Source organism: Anguilla anguilla, chromosome 9 (genome assembly GCF_013347855.1).
Source record: "Anguilla anguilla isolate fAngAng1 chromosome 9, fAngAng1.pri, whole genome shotgun sequence".
Taxonomy (NCBI): domain Eukaryota; kingdom Metazoa; phylum Chordata; class Actinopteri; order Anguilliformes; family Anguillidae; genus Anguilla; species Anguilla anguilla.
In genome coordinates, this window is record NC_049209.1 from 32,736,052 (window position 1) to 32,749,964 (window position 13,913).

The following is a 13,913-nucleotide window of genomic DNA, read 5'->3' on the forward strand; positions in this document are numbered from 1 at the left end:
TTCTCCCAAATTTGTAAAGGCGCCTAGTCAATATCAGCACGGATTCCTGCAATCCCCATTATCAATTCAGGAGAATGCAGACAAGCATACGCTCTCCAACAAAATTTGTGATGTCAGCCAGCTCTTCTAATCATTCGACTATTCACAAGTCGGACTTGTGCAGACATGAGTCAGAGGAAAACACATCATGTGAAGCATAAAAGGTGAACTTGTGGGTGCCCAATCAACCAGCGGGAGCTGCTCGAGCACAATAATGTGCTGCTCCAGCCAACAGAATCCCTTCCTTCCCTGACCAAAGCTACAGGTGCAATTGTGTCTCACATCGTGGGGCTTCTGGCCACAGTCCACATTGGCAAAGTCTAGATTTTATATCTGGCCGTGAGGCCCATCATTCCACTAGAACAGTGCCTTAACATGGTGAGTAACCCAGCAGAGCATCACATATAGTCCATCCTGCACTGTACGTAGCCAGGTTCTGATTCTGAAATTCTGGTTAAAAAAGCAGAGCAACAAAAGTGGGATCAGCAGGCCGGAGACAGTGTTGGTGCACGCAAAGGCGGAATGGCAACAAAACGGTTCCTTTTTCCCACAGGTGGGTCAAGTGCGTTCATGGCACGCAGGTGGCATTCCTCAGACAGGGGGGCCACACTCAGGTTTCGCCCCACCCCCCCCAAGCAGAAGAAGGAATGGGAGAAGCTGACAAAGGAAGATTTGTAGCTCAGTGGTATGTAAAGGTGAAATGGTGTGAAGGACAGGACCTGCCAGGATTAAACCTGATTAGGCTCAGTTTCCCCTTTCCGCCTCTGGTCTCGTGCACAGACGTCGCTCGCTGGTTGGGAGAAGGTTCCCGGTTAGGTCTGGGAGGTGTGGTTCCTTCCCTACTCGTCTGTTTAAACACATGGGACACGTGAGGGGGAAGAGTCATTACCTTACATTTATTTGGCAGACGCTTTTATCCAAAGGCCCAGACAAGCTACGCCTCTATATAATATTATTCATATTATTATTATCATTGTTGTATAGTCTTGACTAGTCAGAAACCCACCTGGCAATACTAATAGGCTGCTTCACATACAGTTGGTGCCCATATTCTGCTGATTTGTTTCACTCACAGAAAAAAAAAGACCTGTATTGTTGGATCTCTGCTCAGCCGTATGTTATCATTTGTACCACATTGGCTCATGTGTTGTTTGTGTTTTCTGCTTTTATCTTCCAATGCTCTAATTCACCAAGGAAAAAAAATCACCATGAAAAAATCAAAAAGTGTTAGCAATAACAATAACAAACCGCAAATGCGATTTCAATTGGAAACATGTTTGAATTCATCACGAGAGCAGCGGACGCCAGTACGCATGGATCTTTGATGTAGTGGCAGCAGCTGACTATCCTTGGACACTGCTTGGCTAGCCAACCTCCCTGACAAATACAAGGCACAAGCATATGTAATGTATTTCATGACTTCCTCTAGCTTTTCTTTGTTCTTCCTCACACTTTCATTTTTTTTTTGAATACCCAGAAAACCCAGGAACACTGCCAAAGTAGGCGTGGCAGCTGGAGTTTCCGTTAATCGGAAAACATCCGACACGCCGGCGTGACAAAACCGACCACTTAGGACTCGTATCTGGAGAAAGACGAGGTAGGAAACTGACGTGACTCACGCTTTAATTACGCAGGATTTATTTTTTACCCATGAACGGCATGTTAGAACACGTATTCTATATGTTCTGAGATTAACAAATCCACAGATGTTTTTTTAATCATGCCTTTTGTACGTTTTTCTCATGTCATTTTTTTTTACTTCCTTTGTCCTGACCTTCAGTCAGAAGGGGTGTGACTTTGGCTCCGCCTATGACATGACGTTTGGGTGCCTCTCACAATAAAGTGAAAGGCGGGTTACGTGTGGTGTCAGAATTAAATTATTTGCCAGTTTGTTGGGTACACACCCCCTTGTAACAGCCGATGAGTCAGCTGACTCACAACATCGCTTTCCTCATCAATGAGCATTTTAATGGACACACTTAAAAAAAAAAGATCTGAGAGATTTTATAAGTTTATGTAAATGTTATGTGCCTTCAGGACTCAAAGCGCAATGGTGTGACTTATGGGATGTCATGCATCCACACAGGAAGTCTTACATCCGGCTGTTAAAGACGACAAAGTTAGCCATCATGCCACACCCACGGCACCCATGCTGATTCCGCTTCTTAGCGACGGACTTCTCTTTTATTTATTTTTTATTTTATTTTATTTTTTTGGTTTATTGTCAGCTGGATCGACAGGTGATCTCAGGCAGCACAGCGCCATCTTCACCAAATTTCCAGCCTCAGACCATTGCAGAAGCAGATTCCCTAACCCCAGGACGGTCTCGCTGAACTCGTGAACTTGAGGGCCCTTCAGATTAGATCGCTCCGCAAGCTTGGCCACGAACGCTGGGTGGAGACTCAGCCCACCAAGAGAAGAGGATCAGTTAAGCCGAGGCTATTTAAGGGAGCTCCGCGGAACTGCGCCTCTGTAAGCTTCTCTTTGAAAGGCGGTAACTAAATCTGGCTTTTCCTTCCCTTTGTCTCCAAATCACTTTGGTTGAAAGACACTGAGCCCAAAACATGGGGAGGGAATGGGTGTGGAATGCCAGTGGAAGACATATGCGCACAAATGTGAACACCTCACGGGGTCGAGAAAGGGCAAAGTCTTCCACCTTGTGCCTCCAAATAAACATGAACATTCTGGGCCTCAGGGAAGTAAATGTGAACTCCCAATGCACATTCATGTTTTCCATTCCAGGTTTTACAAGAAACCTGCAAGTGGACCTTGTTTAAACCATAGACTGTAGGAAACATATGGACAAAGTGACTGTGACTGGGATCCTCATTGTCTTTCCATGGGTTTGTGAAAAGCGTTTTGAAACCACGGAAGTGCAGTTTTTGTCCCGCCATGTTGTACAGATTGGAGCCGGCGACTGTGCAGTAGGGAAAAGGGGAGACCCTTATATGGTCATGCAATCTGGGCGGGGTCCGGTCGTTCACTAAGTACGTGAGATCTAGTGATACACAATGACTTGGCAGTAATGCAGACTGTCCCTGATTCATCCACAACATATAAAATTTAATTATTGTCCAAATGACACAATAATCTGACAAATTGGCACAGAAAAAAAAACACGTGACTACATTTTCTTCTGGGAAATAATTGTTGACTTTGTATTTTGACCTTAATGGTACCATTGACTTACACTGAAATGGGTGGCTGAAAGACCTACAGTATACTAGAGCCAACTGCACTGGCACTAGTGAGCAACATCTCTCAACAAGACAGGGAAGTGCGCTTCAAAAACGTTTGGCTGAAACTGAGTATTGGTGGCTTCCAGTCAGCATTCTAATGCATTTGCAGTAAAACATGAAATGGTTCAAATTCTACATATTGGGAGCTCTGCATCTATGGACTTTTGCAGGTTTGAAGGTCAAATTCCCAGGTAATGCATTACTATTTAATGAGTAATGTAGCTATTCTAAAATCCAACAATCAAATGCGAGACTGTATGCAAGATACTCACAGATAATTACATGTGGAATGGTGAGTTTTATCCATGTGAATGCTCCTGAAGCTGCTGGGTTGGAAAATGCAGGTATGGTGCATGTGTGTGTGTGTGTGTGTGTGTGTGTGTGTGTGTGTGTATGCAACATTTGTGTCAACTACAGGGCAGTGATCAAAAAAATAATATTTAAAAAAACATCCTATTCCCACATACTGTACATGCACAGAAGAATGAGGCTGCACCTAAACAATATGAGGCAGGCAGACAAGTAATGCTATAAACACTATGAGAAAGCCGAGACAAACACACACACAACATCTCTCTCTCCCTCTCACTCTCTCTCTAAAAGATTAGATGGAGCTGTTTACAGGTGAGATTCTGGGAGGAGCACTAACCTGCCTGAGCACGGGCAGAGGACGTTGTGAGCCAAAGACACGGCTGTGTGTGTGTTCTGGGCCACTGTCGCCATCTGCTGGTGGAGCAACTTTAACTGCATGCCCATCACTCTCAGTCTCTTTGGACTTGATCCCTGGATTAGCTCATCGGCTTCCTGTGGTCAAGCCCCTGGCTCTCCTGAAGTGGCCACCCACACAAAGTGGACATCGGTGAAGCTTCTGAATAAGCAATTACATCCTGTTACGGTAAAGTGTAACGCAACGATCACTTTCCCCGATGCTGCAACCGGGGAGTTTTCCTGAGAAAGTGAGCAATGATTTCATTTAGACCACAGGGAAACAGAAAAAAGCCAGCTGGATGAGAACAACTCTGAGACACAAAAACAACACCTGGAAACACATATATATATATATATATATATATATATATATGGGAGGGGATTTACACCACGCGTCGCCCGTAGTAAGGGCAACACACAGTAATGTGGCAATGTGGTATAATGGGTAAGGTCATGTAACCTAAAGGTCACAGGTTCAATTCCTGGGTAGGACACTGTCGTTGTACTCTTAAGCAAGGTTCTTAACCTGCATTGCATTAGTAGACACTCAGCTGTATAAATAGAAGCAATGTAAATGCTATGTAACAGTTGTGTAAGCCACTCTGGATAAGAGCGTCTGCTAAATGCCTGTAATGTAATGTAAAATGTTCAGTGTTAAATCACCTCTTAAAGAGTACATACTGTCCCGATTGGACTCATATGCACTCTGTTAGTTGAATCAGAACAGAGATGTGTGCCCCTTCTCTCACCAATCTGACTGTTCTGTGCTGTCAACCATAACAACGTGGTCCTCTTTAATAAGACACAAAATCCTTTCAACTGTGCATCAGGATATATGCAGCACTTTACAAATTTATTATTATCGATAAGTGACCTCTTATACAATTACAAAGGCTGCTTGTTTTGTTTTTTTGATTGGCTTCTACCAACATCTAGTTTATTGCTGAAAAATTTTTTTCCCAGTCAAGTGACATACATACATACATACATACATACACAGTATTACACGTACAATACATATACAGTAAACAGTAACACAGAGAATGTCAATAAGACAATAAGAGCCTTAGAACAGTTTTACTGAGTGATTAAGTGGAGAGAGTGTTGCTGAGGGTATGTATGGCTGTGGGGATAAGGCTTTTACTGAAACTGGCTCTTATGCACTTAAGTGTCCTGTGTGGTCATCCTGAGGGGAGGTGGGTGAAGTGGCAGTGCAGGGGGTGTTCCGGGTCACATGATGGAGTGGGCTTTTCGGATTACTGCTGCGGATATGAGGTCTGTCAATTTGGGGTTGGGGAGTCCAATAATTTTGGTGGCAGTGTGCGAAATTTTCAGGAGTTTGTTCCTATTGGGGACTGTGAGCATGTGGAAAAAGCAAATGGTGCAATATAGCAGGACTGGCTAAATGATGCTACGGTACAGAAGGAAAAGATGTGGTTGGACTGACAGGGCTTTGAGTTTTCGGATGACTGAGAGTCTCTGTTGACTTGTGAATGTCTATGGTGTGTGGGGGTGAAACTGAGTTTATTGTGCAGAGTGAAGCAGAGGTATTTCATATTGTCAACCAACTCAACTGTCTCTCCATGTATTATGGTTGTGGTGGGGTGTGTTTGTGGGGCTGATAAGCATTTCTTTGTTTTTGGCAACATTGAAATGGATGAAGTTATTTTCACACCATGACATAAAGTGGGAGATGCACTGCTGTTAGGGGGAAAAGGAGTTCCTGTCTTTGAGGAGAGCAAGGATGGCGGTGTCGTCTGCGTACTTTCAGTACTGGGTGGCATGGGACAGCTCGGACAGCCATTGTGTATAGGGTGGAAAGAATTGGACTGAGCACACATCCCTGGGGTGCACCGGTGTAGGTGATGGTGATGGGTGATAATGCCTTTTCAGCCTTGACTGCTTGGGGTCTGTGGGTGAGAAAGTTATGAATCCAGTGAATGAGTGGTGATGGGACTTAAGTGCTGGAGTTTAACTATCATCTGGTGGTGTTGGATTGTGCTGAAGGCGGAGCCAAAGTCAATGAAAAGTACATGAGTGTAGTCACCAGGGGGTGTGAAAGTGCGGTAAAAAAAGTGCAGAAGACAGGCCACTGCTTCATCCGTACCCCTTCGTTGCTTGTAGGCAAACTGTAATGGGCCCAGAACTGTTGCGACTGCAGGCAGGATGATATTTAGTACCAGTTGTTCCAAGACACTTTATGATAACAGAGGTGGGGGGAACAGGTTGGCAATGATTGCGTTCAAAAGGAGTTCTCCTTTATTAATTTTTAAATAAAAAGTAGGCCAGAGTTTGAAAACCCCTGAACTCAAGGTTGTGCAATTAAACTGCAAGGGACTTTCCATTTAAAAACAAGTGACCTTTCATTCTGGTTTTTACAGTAAACCCTGTCAGCAGGGCCCCAGTGAATTTCATGAAGTAAATAAGGGCAGTGCTTCAGCCTTCACCATTTTCCTTCACTTTCAAGCACAGAAATCTTCGCATATTTTTTTTATCCTTGAGAAGTATCACGAGATAAACGCTCATTTATAATGACGCTAACACAATCAGCACACAGCCATGCCACATAGATTGTTTATTAATGGTAAGATTTATCTTGATATTTACATTATACTGCTGTTCAAGGAAATTCATTCCTTAAATCTGTTTCCATTAAAAAAAACAGTAAATGGTCCTTTACATTGTCCCTGCAATGAGTCAACATTAACCGTAAGCAGCAAGTCAGAGAGAACCCCGCCTACTGCAGGAAGCTGTATGTACAGACTCTCAAAACCCTGAGGCCCATGCCTGTGTGACATCATCAATGTTCAATACAGAATGAATTCAAATGACCTCTTATTCTATATTCAATTACAGTGCATTTACTTTGGGCGGAAGTATCTGTCTAATTCTTGCAATTACATCCTGATAACTGAATTTTGTTTTACGCTTTTTTGTTTTTGTCCGGACAAAATAAGTTTTTTTTCAGTAATGCAACATAATTGAATATTGATGTCTAATGTATACACCATAAAAACATAAAATCTGTAAACCACTTTTTTATGCAAAACCAGAAAGTAATTCAATCAAAGGTTGAGAGTTCTGTAAACAACACCTCAAACTTAAAACCCCAAACTTATCCTGTGCGTGAATGAAACCACTGTGATTTATCAATGATATGAAAGGTTAAACTAATCACTGCCCAAACTCCACATGAAACCAACGCTGCTTGACCACCCGAGAGTCACATGACACTGGCTTCCAGGTTGGCTGCCACCTTCAAAGTTGACTGATCATCCACCCGCTAAAACTGCTAGCACTCCATTCAGAACGCAACATTAAAAGTTCATAATAAAATTGGGAGTTGGACAAAAACTCATTAACGCAAATGGAATACAGTACATGATGCAACTTAGAACAAATTATAATCCTACCCAAGGGCTATAATCACCAAAGCAGCTTACACATTTCCTTGGAACTTCCTGAAGTCCAGACCAGCAGAGCCAAACGCTGGCTTTTCAACATGCACACGGAGGACAGAAATGTTTGTGTGGTCCACTTTGATCCAGAGCCGCAACACGAATCTAATCGCTCATGGGGTCCGGAAGGGCTATTCGGGGCAAGCTTCACTGCTGTGAACCGGGCTCTGGATCTGGTCCAGTTTGTCTGCGCTCAGGTTGCGGGTCTCGGCGATCAGCCGCTTGACTCCCACCATCCACTGGCTGACCTCGTTGACGTAGTCCACGATCAGCGCTCGGTGAATCTCATCCGCCCGCTCCCAGTTTCTGCTTTTCATCTCTGTCAGACAGCAGCAACAACAACGGCTCAATATCAAATGGTTATGCACACCAAACATACACATTGTTTTCCATTTTGACTGATGATATATTATCGTTATTACTATTATTATTATTATTACTGATACATTTACATTTCAACAGACCTAAAAGTAAAACATATTGCATACGTGTCAAACTTGGAACCAAAAGAGTCTGGTTTCATCAATCATCAATCACATTACAAAGGTAGTTATTTTAGGAAAGTGAGAAATCTTTACGGAGTAAACCTCTGTCCATCGGGCTCTCTTACCTTCAGCCAGCGAGCTCATTCTCTTTTTGACAGGGAGGGACAGTTTGCCTGCCCTCCATACCTCCTCAAAGATCTTAAGTCGCCTTTCAACATCATCGCAGACTTGCTTCTGCAGGGGTACACGTTAAGTCAGCTCTAAACATCACAACTTTGCTCAGATAATTAATCTGCTGTGCAAGACCTTAGTATAATTTTTTAAAAATACCACTTGAACTGTTTACATGTTACGTAAGCAGCCTCCTTGAGAAGTGGCAACCGACTGCTTAAAGTTTTCAAATTAAAAGCACTGTGTAGTAACCTGGGTAAGCTAAATAAACAAATTATCCATAAACCAAAAGAAATAAATCAATAAATGTATCACCCCTTTATTCAGTTTACCTTTACAGACTCTCTACAAGCAGTCAGTGCCCAGCCGAGGACCCCGATGATGTCATCCACATTAGGCTCACACTCTGATTGGGCAGAGGGAGAGTCTGCATGTTGTGTGGGAGCCGGACATGGCAGTGGGGGTGTGACCACTGCACATGGGGGTGGGGCCAATGGGTTGAGGGGTGGAGTTGAGAGAACTTTTGGGGGAGGTGCCCCACCAGGGACAGGACCTGTCAAAACACAACTTTGTGTAATCTGGGGTGGCACATTTTGAAGCTAGGAGCCAGCATGTATTCACTGTCCATCCAAATTCTTGCCATACAAAACTGAATGTATTACATATATGGCTTCTGAAATGCTGTCAGGTTGGGCTACACAAATAAATCATTCATAATGAAAACAAAATCACCAGGAATCTCAGATGGGATGTGATATGAGGAGTTTGCCCTCTAGTCTATATAGTGTATCACACACGAGTTAACATCTTACGAATTATAAATTGGAATGATCATACAAAGATTAAGTGCTTCAACTAACAAACAAGCCAGTATTCACAATAAAACTGAATAAGACAGATGACAGAAGCTAAACTGTGTAGCTGGCAATTTTTCCTTGCCAAAAATAAACTGCACAGAATCATTTGACCCTCAATCACACTAGAATATCTGGGGCATAGTGCCCGTTTGTACTATGAATAAAATTCTTGGACGTCTTACTCTGAGACCCTTGTAACTGCGGCGGAGGTACTCTTTTATTGAGAAGGTTCCGTTTAGGCCCTCCCTGGGCCGTCTGCAAGCCGTATGAAAACTGAGGAGGGTCATTCCAGCCGCGCTCCTGATTACCTGTGGTTAATTGAGCACAAATCAATCAATTGCCATCCAAATATTAACTTGCAAGGTTGACACTTTTCACAAAAACGTGTGATAACGAAAACGTTTTTAGAATAGTAGCTACGGTTATATTTTTCACAGAATCATAAACGACACAATACAAAGAACAGTATTCATGCGGAACAAGTAGAAAAGCCGGTTTCTTATTTGCTTGTGCCAAGTTTCAGTTTCAACCAATATGACTAGATAAGACAGCTAACTTTACCTAGCCACCCAAGCCACAAGCACTAACGAATTCCCGTGTGAATTCAAATAAGAAACGTTGATAAATTAGCGAAACTGTTCTAGCCAAATCTGACGACATTGTGCCACATAATTGAGAGATGTGGTTACAATGTGGTTAGCTAATGCCAGCTGTCAATATATCAGTGAAACCTGTCTTGAACTAGCTAATGTTAGCTGACAATACGACTGCTGGCTAAGATAGGAACCAGCATAAAGCCTTTCAAAACACTGTCAACGATCGTTAAGAATAATATAACGTAATCCACGGCTGGTTAACGTTAGTTGTCTCCAATACAGCAAGCAAACAATCTCTAAGTTAGTGCTAGCTAGCAATTCACGTTAGGCTAGCTACAAACTAGTTAGCCCTAGATAACGTTAATGGTTCGCGATCCAGCTAACGAAATGAACATCTAACTTAATATGTAGCTAACACACACGAACAAGTGGTCTTTCAAGAGAGTTAGTATCGATGTCTCGGTTTGCCAGATACATTTTTACTGTACCTGGTTTGACGTAAAGGTCTTCCATTGTGAGTTCTGCCAAATCACAACAACGTCGTCACTTCCCGGACACGTGCACATCGGCCTGGTGGGAGGGAATGGGTTCCTCTGACACGTTTCCGGGTCCGCTTGTGCAGGATTGGATGACCAGGCTAATGGTTCATTCGGTCGGTCTCGTCAACTCGTAAAGTCGGTTATTTCCGAGTTTACCACCAGGAAGTTGCACTCGAACGGCCGAAAGTGGTAAATACCAGTGGTAAACTCCAGCAAGTATCATGATATCCGAGTTTTCGAGTTGTGACGTTTCACTGACCTCACCTTGCTTTCAACACATGGTGGACAACTGGAAATTTATTCTGATACTGTTTCATGTATGAATATAAGATGTTAAAATGATCTTTCAATGTGATCAACTGTAATATATATTTTTCTATACAATGTATTGTAACATTGAATAATTTTTTTTTTTTTAAACTGGAAATTTATCATGTGACAAACAGTGGGTGATCTCATTGGTCCAGCTCCTTTACATCCCCAGCGGGCATACGTATTGCACATGTGATAAATTTACCAGTTGCCATGACCGCCCAAACGCAAACACCTCGTAAATACGACTTGGTCACGTGATAAATTTCCAAATTTACGAGTTGACGAGGACCGTCCGAATGCACGATAAAGCTGCAGTGAAAGCCTCAAGTCTATGGACAGAGCCCACTCCTTATTTGGTTGCAGCTCCAAATCCCATACCCACTCCTGATTCAGTGACAGCCCCCAAGTGCCATACTCAATCCTAATTCAGTGACAGCTCCAAGTTCCATACCTACTCCTAATTCAGTGACAGCTCCAAGTTCCATACCCACTCCTGATTCAGTGCCAGTCCCAAGTTCCATATCCACCCTCTCCTGATTCAGTGACAGCCCCAAGTGCCTTACACACTCCTAATTCAGTACCAGTCCCAAATCCCATACCCCACTCCTGATTCAGGGACAACCCCAAAACCGTTCCCCTTATTGATTCACCTAAAGCCACAAGTCCAGTGAGAACGGTATAGCTATGTATTCTTGGGATTACCATTAAAAAAAGCAATTGAAAGTTTCATAATGAGATTATGTTTCAAGATTAATCTATTTTATAGAGGAAAACAAGTGTATGAGAAAATTATTTAGTGATATGGGAACGGGAATCACTGTGATAGCTCAAATACCATGTTGTACGTGTACATATCCATCAGAGAATCTTGGAAATTTCTACCAAAAAAAAAAAAAATTATGGAAGGAGGTCTATGAAGGCAAAGCTGCCGATGAAAAAAAAAGTTTCCTCCCTGTGCCTACATTGTCACTCTGATCTCATCCCTTGTCACTGTGGTCAGACATCAAACAATCGTCGTGAATACCATATATTTTACTTAAAGACCATTTTATATTACAGGTAATCATTAAATTTCAAATGGTGATGATGTCAAAGCTGACCTTTAAAGCCCAGTTGGACTTTAATATATTCTATGTGTGTTGTGAATGTCAATGATGTGCATATGCAAATATTGTCACATTTGAATTCTTTGAAATGGTATAGATCAACATGGCCCCATGGGCATTGCATCGACTCCATACGGTGTGTAACATTCTATTGCCACAAAATCACTCCCACATGTATTCACTAGGTAAACAACTGAATGAGTGTTCATACAACAGCAAGTGTACAGTATGTAGGCAGAAAGTTTGAATTCCAGAATGGAAAATTTAAATGTTCTTTTGTGCGTGTGGTGTGTGCATGAAAGTGTACTTTCATGCACACACACTATGTATAAGTACAGATGTGTACATGAGCTTTTTTGAGAATAATATAATAATATACTATTGAAGATGTATAGAAATAAAAGCAAAAGCTGAAGCCAATTTGTTTTGTACAAATTGTCATCTTTCTTGTCAATCCTCCTCTGCACTCTCAGGCTGTTGTTACTGCCAAACTGTCAGTCAGAGTGATGTCATTTTCAAAGTTTAATTGCCTGTGTTGGCTGTGCCCACCAGAGCAATGGGAGAATCTCACCAATGCAGCATCAATGCATGTCTCCAGTAATTTCTTCCAAATCACACCTGCTCCCCAAGATGGGCAGCTTGCCTTGCCTGGCATTCGAAGTCTGTCATACCACTTGCTTCCTGTGCCTGCTTCTGTTTCCTCTTCCAAGGAACTCTTCTGTGCCTCTGCCTCAAGTCACGTGACCCGGAACCACTCGCTCGCACTCCATTCATGTCTGCTGATTAGCGAGCTCGACCATTGCAGTGTCTTCGAAAGCACTCCCAGTAAACAGCTGAGAGTATGGACATCTTGCATGTCTTTGAATAGCTCTTTTCATCTTCAGTGATGTATTGTGAGATAGGAAGCAGCTTGCATACAATGTGTTCTGTTTGACTAAATGTAGCTATATGGGTCTATATCTGTGAGAAAGGAGCAGACAGACCCCAGGGTAAAGATTAAGTGTGAACGGAGACATAGCGCCCTCTCCCATTTGGCACAAACAAAGGACTGTGCTGTGTGGAAGCGTATTTCCAAGCTCTTTATTGTTGGACTGTCCCAGCACAGGCTGAAAATGCTATCTGGATTAGCAGAATTGTGCGTAACTAGTACAATAAAAAAGATCATTTACAAGATATATGTTTACAAGATATCCGACTACCATTTGTGCTAAAGTGCAAACATATTATGTACATTTTCACTGTTAGTATAAATAGCAAAAACAAGAAAATATGTTTATAATTTTACATTTCATTGCAAGTCTAGCATAGCATTTCAAACAACTTCAACTTAACCAGACTTGTGCTGATACAGAATAAAACAGCCCATCCCCACTCATTTTTCATTATACATTTTACCTACTGAGAACTCACCTGAGTTCACATATACCTGTGAATAATTTTTTTTTAAAAATCAGTGTGAGGAGCAGTTCCATGAACGGTGTCATACCCAGAGGTGTGGTTCAGTTTTTTTTTTGCTTACGCCATTCTCATTGGTGCCAAGATACGTCACATGACTATTTATGACTAGGTGGCATCTATGTCAGATTCATCTATCATCTATCCATCATTTCCTTCCTACCAAATAGATAATTGATTGACACTGATTGGCCAGAGATTTGGTGCTGTCCCAGGTTTAAATCATCCCTGATTAGAGGGAAGAATGAATAGCAGCAGTACTACTGGCCCTGAGGACCAGAACTGAGTGTCCCTGGTGTACATTATCACAAATGCATTTTGACCGATTGCTTGTGTGATTGATTTATTTATTGACTGACTGACTGACTGATTGATTCACTAATTTCATCAAACAAATGGTTAGTGGTCATGTTCTGCTAGGCGGGATTTCTGTCATATCTACACGTCACTGACTGTGTGTGACCAGTTACTGATCTTGAAATTATCTAGATGGCTCATCTCATTTACTGTCTTTCCTATGCACTTTCTCAAAAAACTCAGTGAATTGTGATTGAAACTCTGATTGAAACATCTACACAGTGTGATGCACCAGTGAAATGCTTTTCATCAATAATTGCACGAGTTCATTTGAAAGGGATGTTAAATCATGCGGTATGTCATTCCAAATGATATTTTATAATATGTGTTTCAGTGCTGTTTTCATGTTCAGACAAGATGCTAGCTAAATGTTCCATGCTTACTGAATGCTTACCAAATGATGATAGGACCTTTCAGCTTCTATAATTCACATTTGAGGATAACGATACCATCATAAATCAAATGTTATAAATATAATATACAGTGATTGCACAAGTAATTACACAAGGATCATACATTTAAATGAGAATTGAACTGTGTGTGTGTGTGTGTGTGTGTGTGTGTGTGTGTGTGTGTGTGTAAAAAGGT

General features: G+C 42.1%; 1 protein-coding gene across 1 annotated transcript; it reads right to left on the reverse strand.

The window, feature by feature from the left end:
- Positions 1 to 6,542: 6,542 nt before the first annotated feature.
- On the reverse strand, positions 6,543 to 10,148 carry sra1 (steroid receptor RNA activator 1). The gene is made up of 5 exons (XM_035431609.1): positions 10,042 to 10,148; positions 9,140 to 9,265; positions 8,433 to 8,653; positions 8,055 to 8,163; positions 6,543 to 7,763 (listed from the first exon to the last, which is right to left on the reverse strand). Exons 1-5 carry the CDS (start codon positions 10,064 to 10,066, stop codon positions 7,576 to 7,578), a joined length of 669 nt encoding a protein of 222 aa, XP_035287500.1. The 5' UTR covers positions 10,067 to 10,148; the 3' UTR covers positions 6,543 to 7,575.
- Between the last annotated feature and the right edge of the window lie 3,765 nt (positions 10,149 to 13,913).

Bases quoted from the DNA above. Each gene is read 5' to 3' on its own strand.
- sra1 (XM_035431609.1), bottom strand. From the start codon at position 10,066: ATGGAAGACCTTTACGTCAAACCAG. The intron at 8,654-9,139 runs GTAAGACGTCCA...GTGTTTTGACAG, and splicing joins GCAGTTACAAGGGTCTCAGA to GTCCTGTCCCTGGTGGGGCA. The intron at 8,164-8,432 runs GTAAACTGAATA...GTACCCCTGCAG, and splicing joins CTTGTAGAGAGTCTGTAAAG to AAGCAAGTCTGCGATGATGT.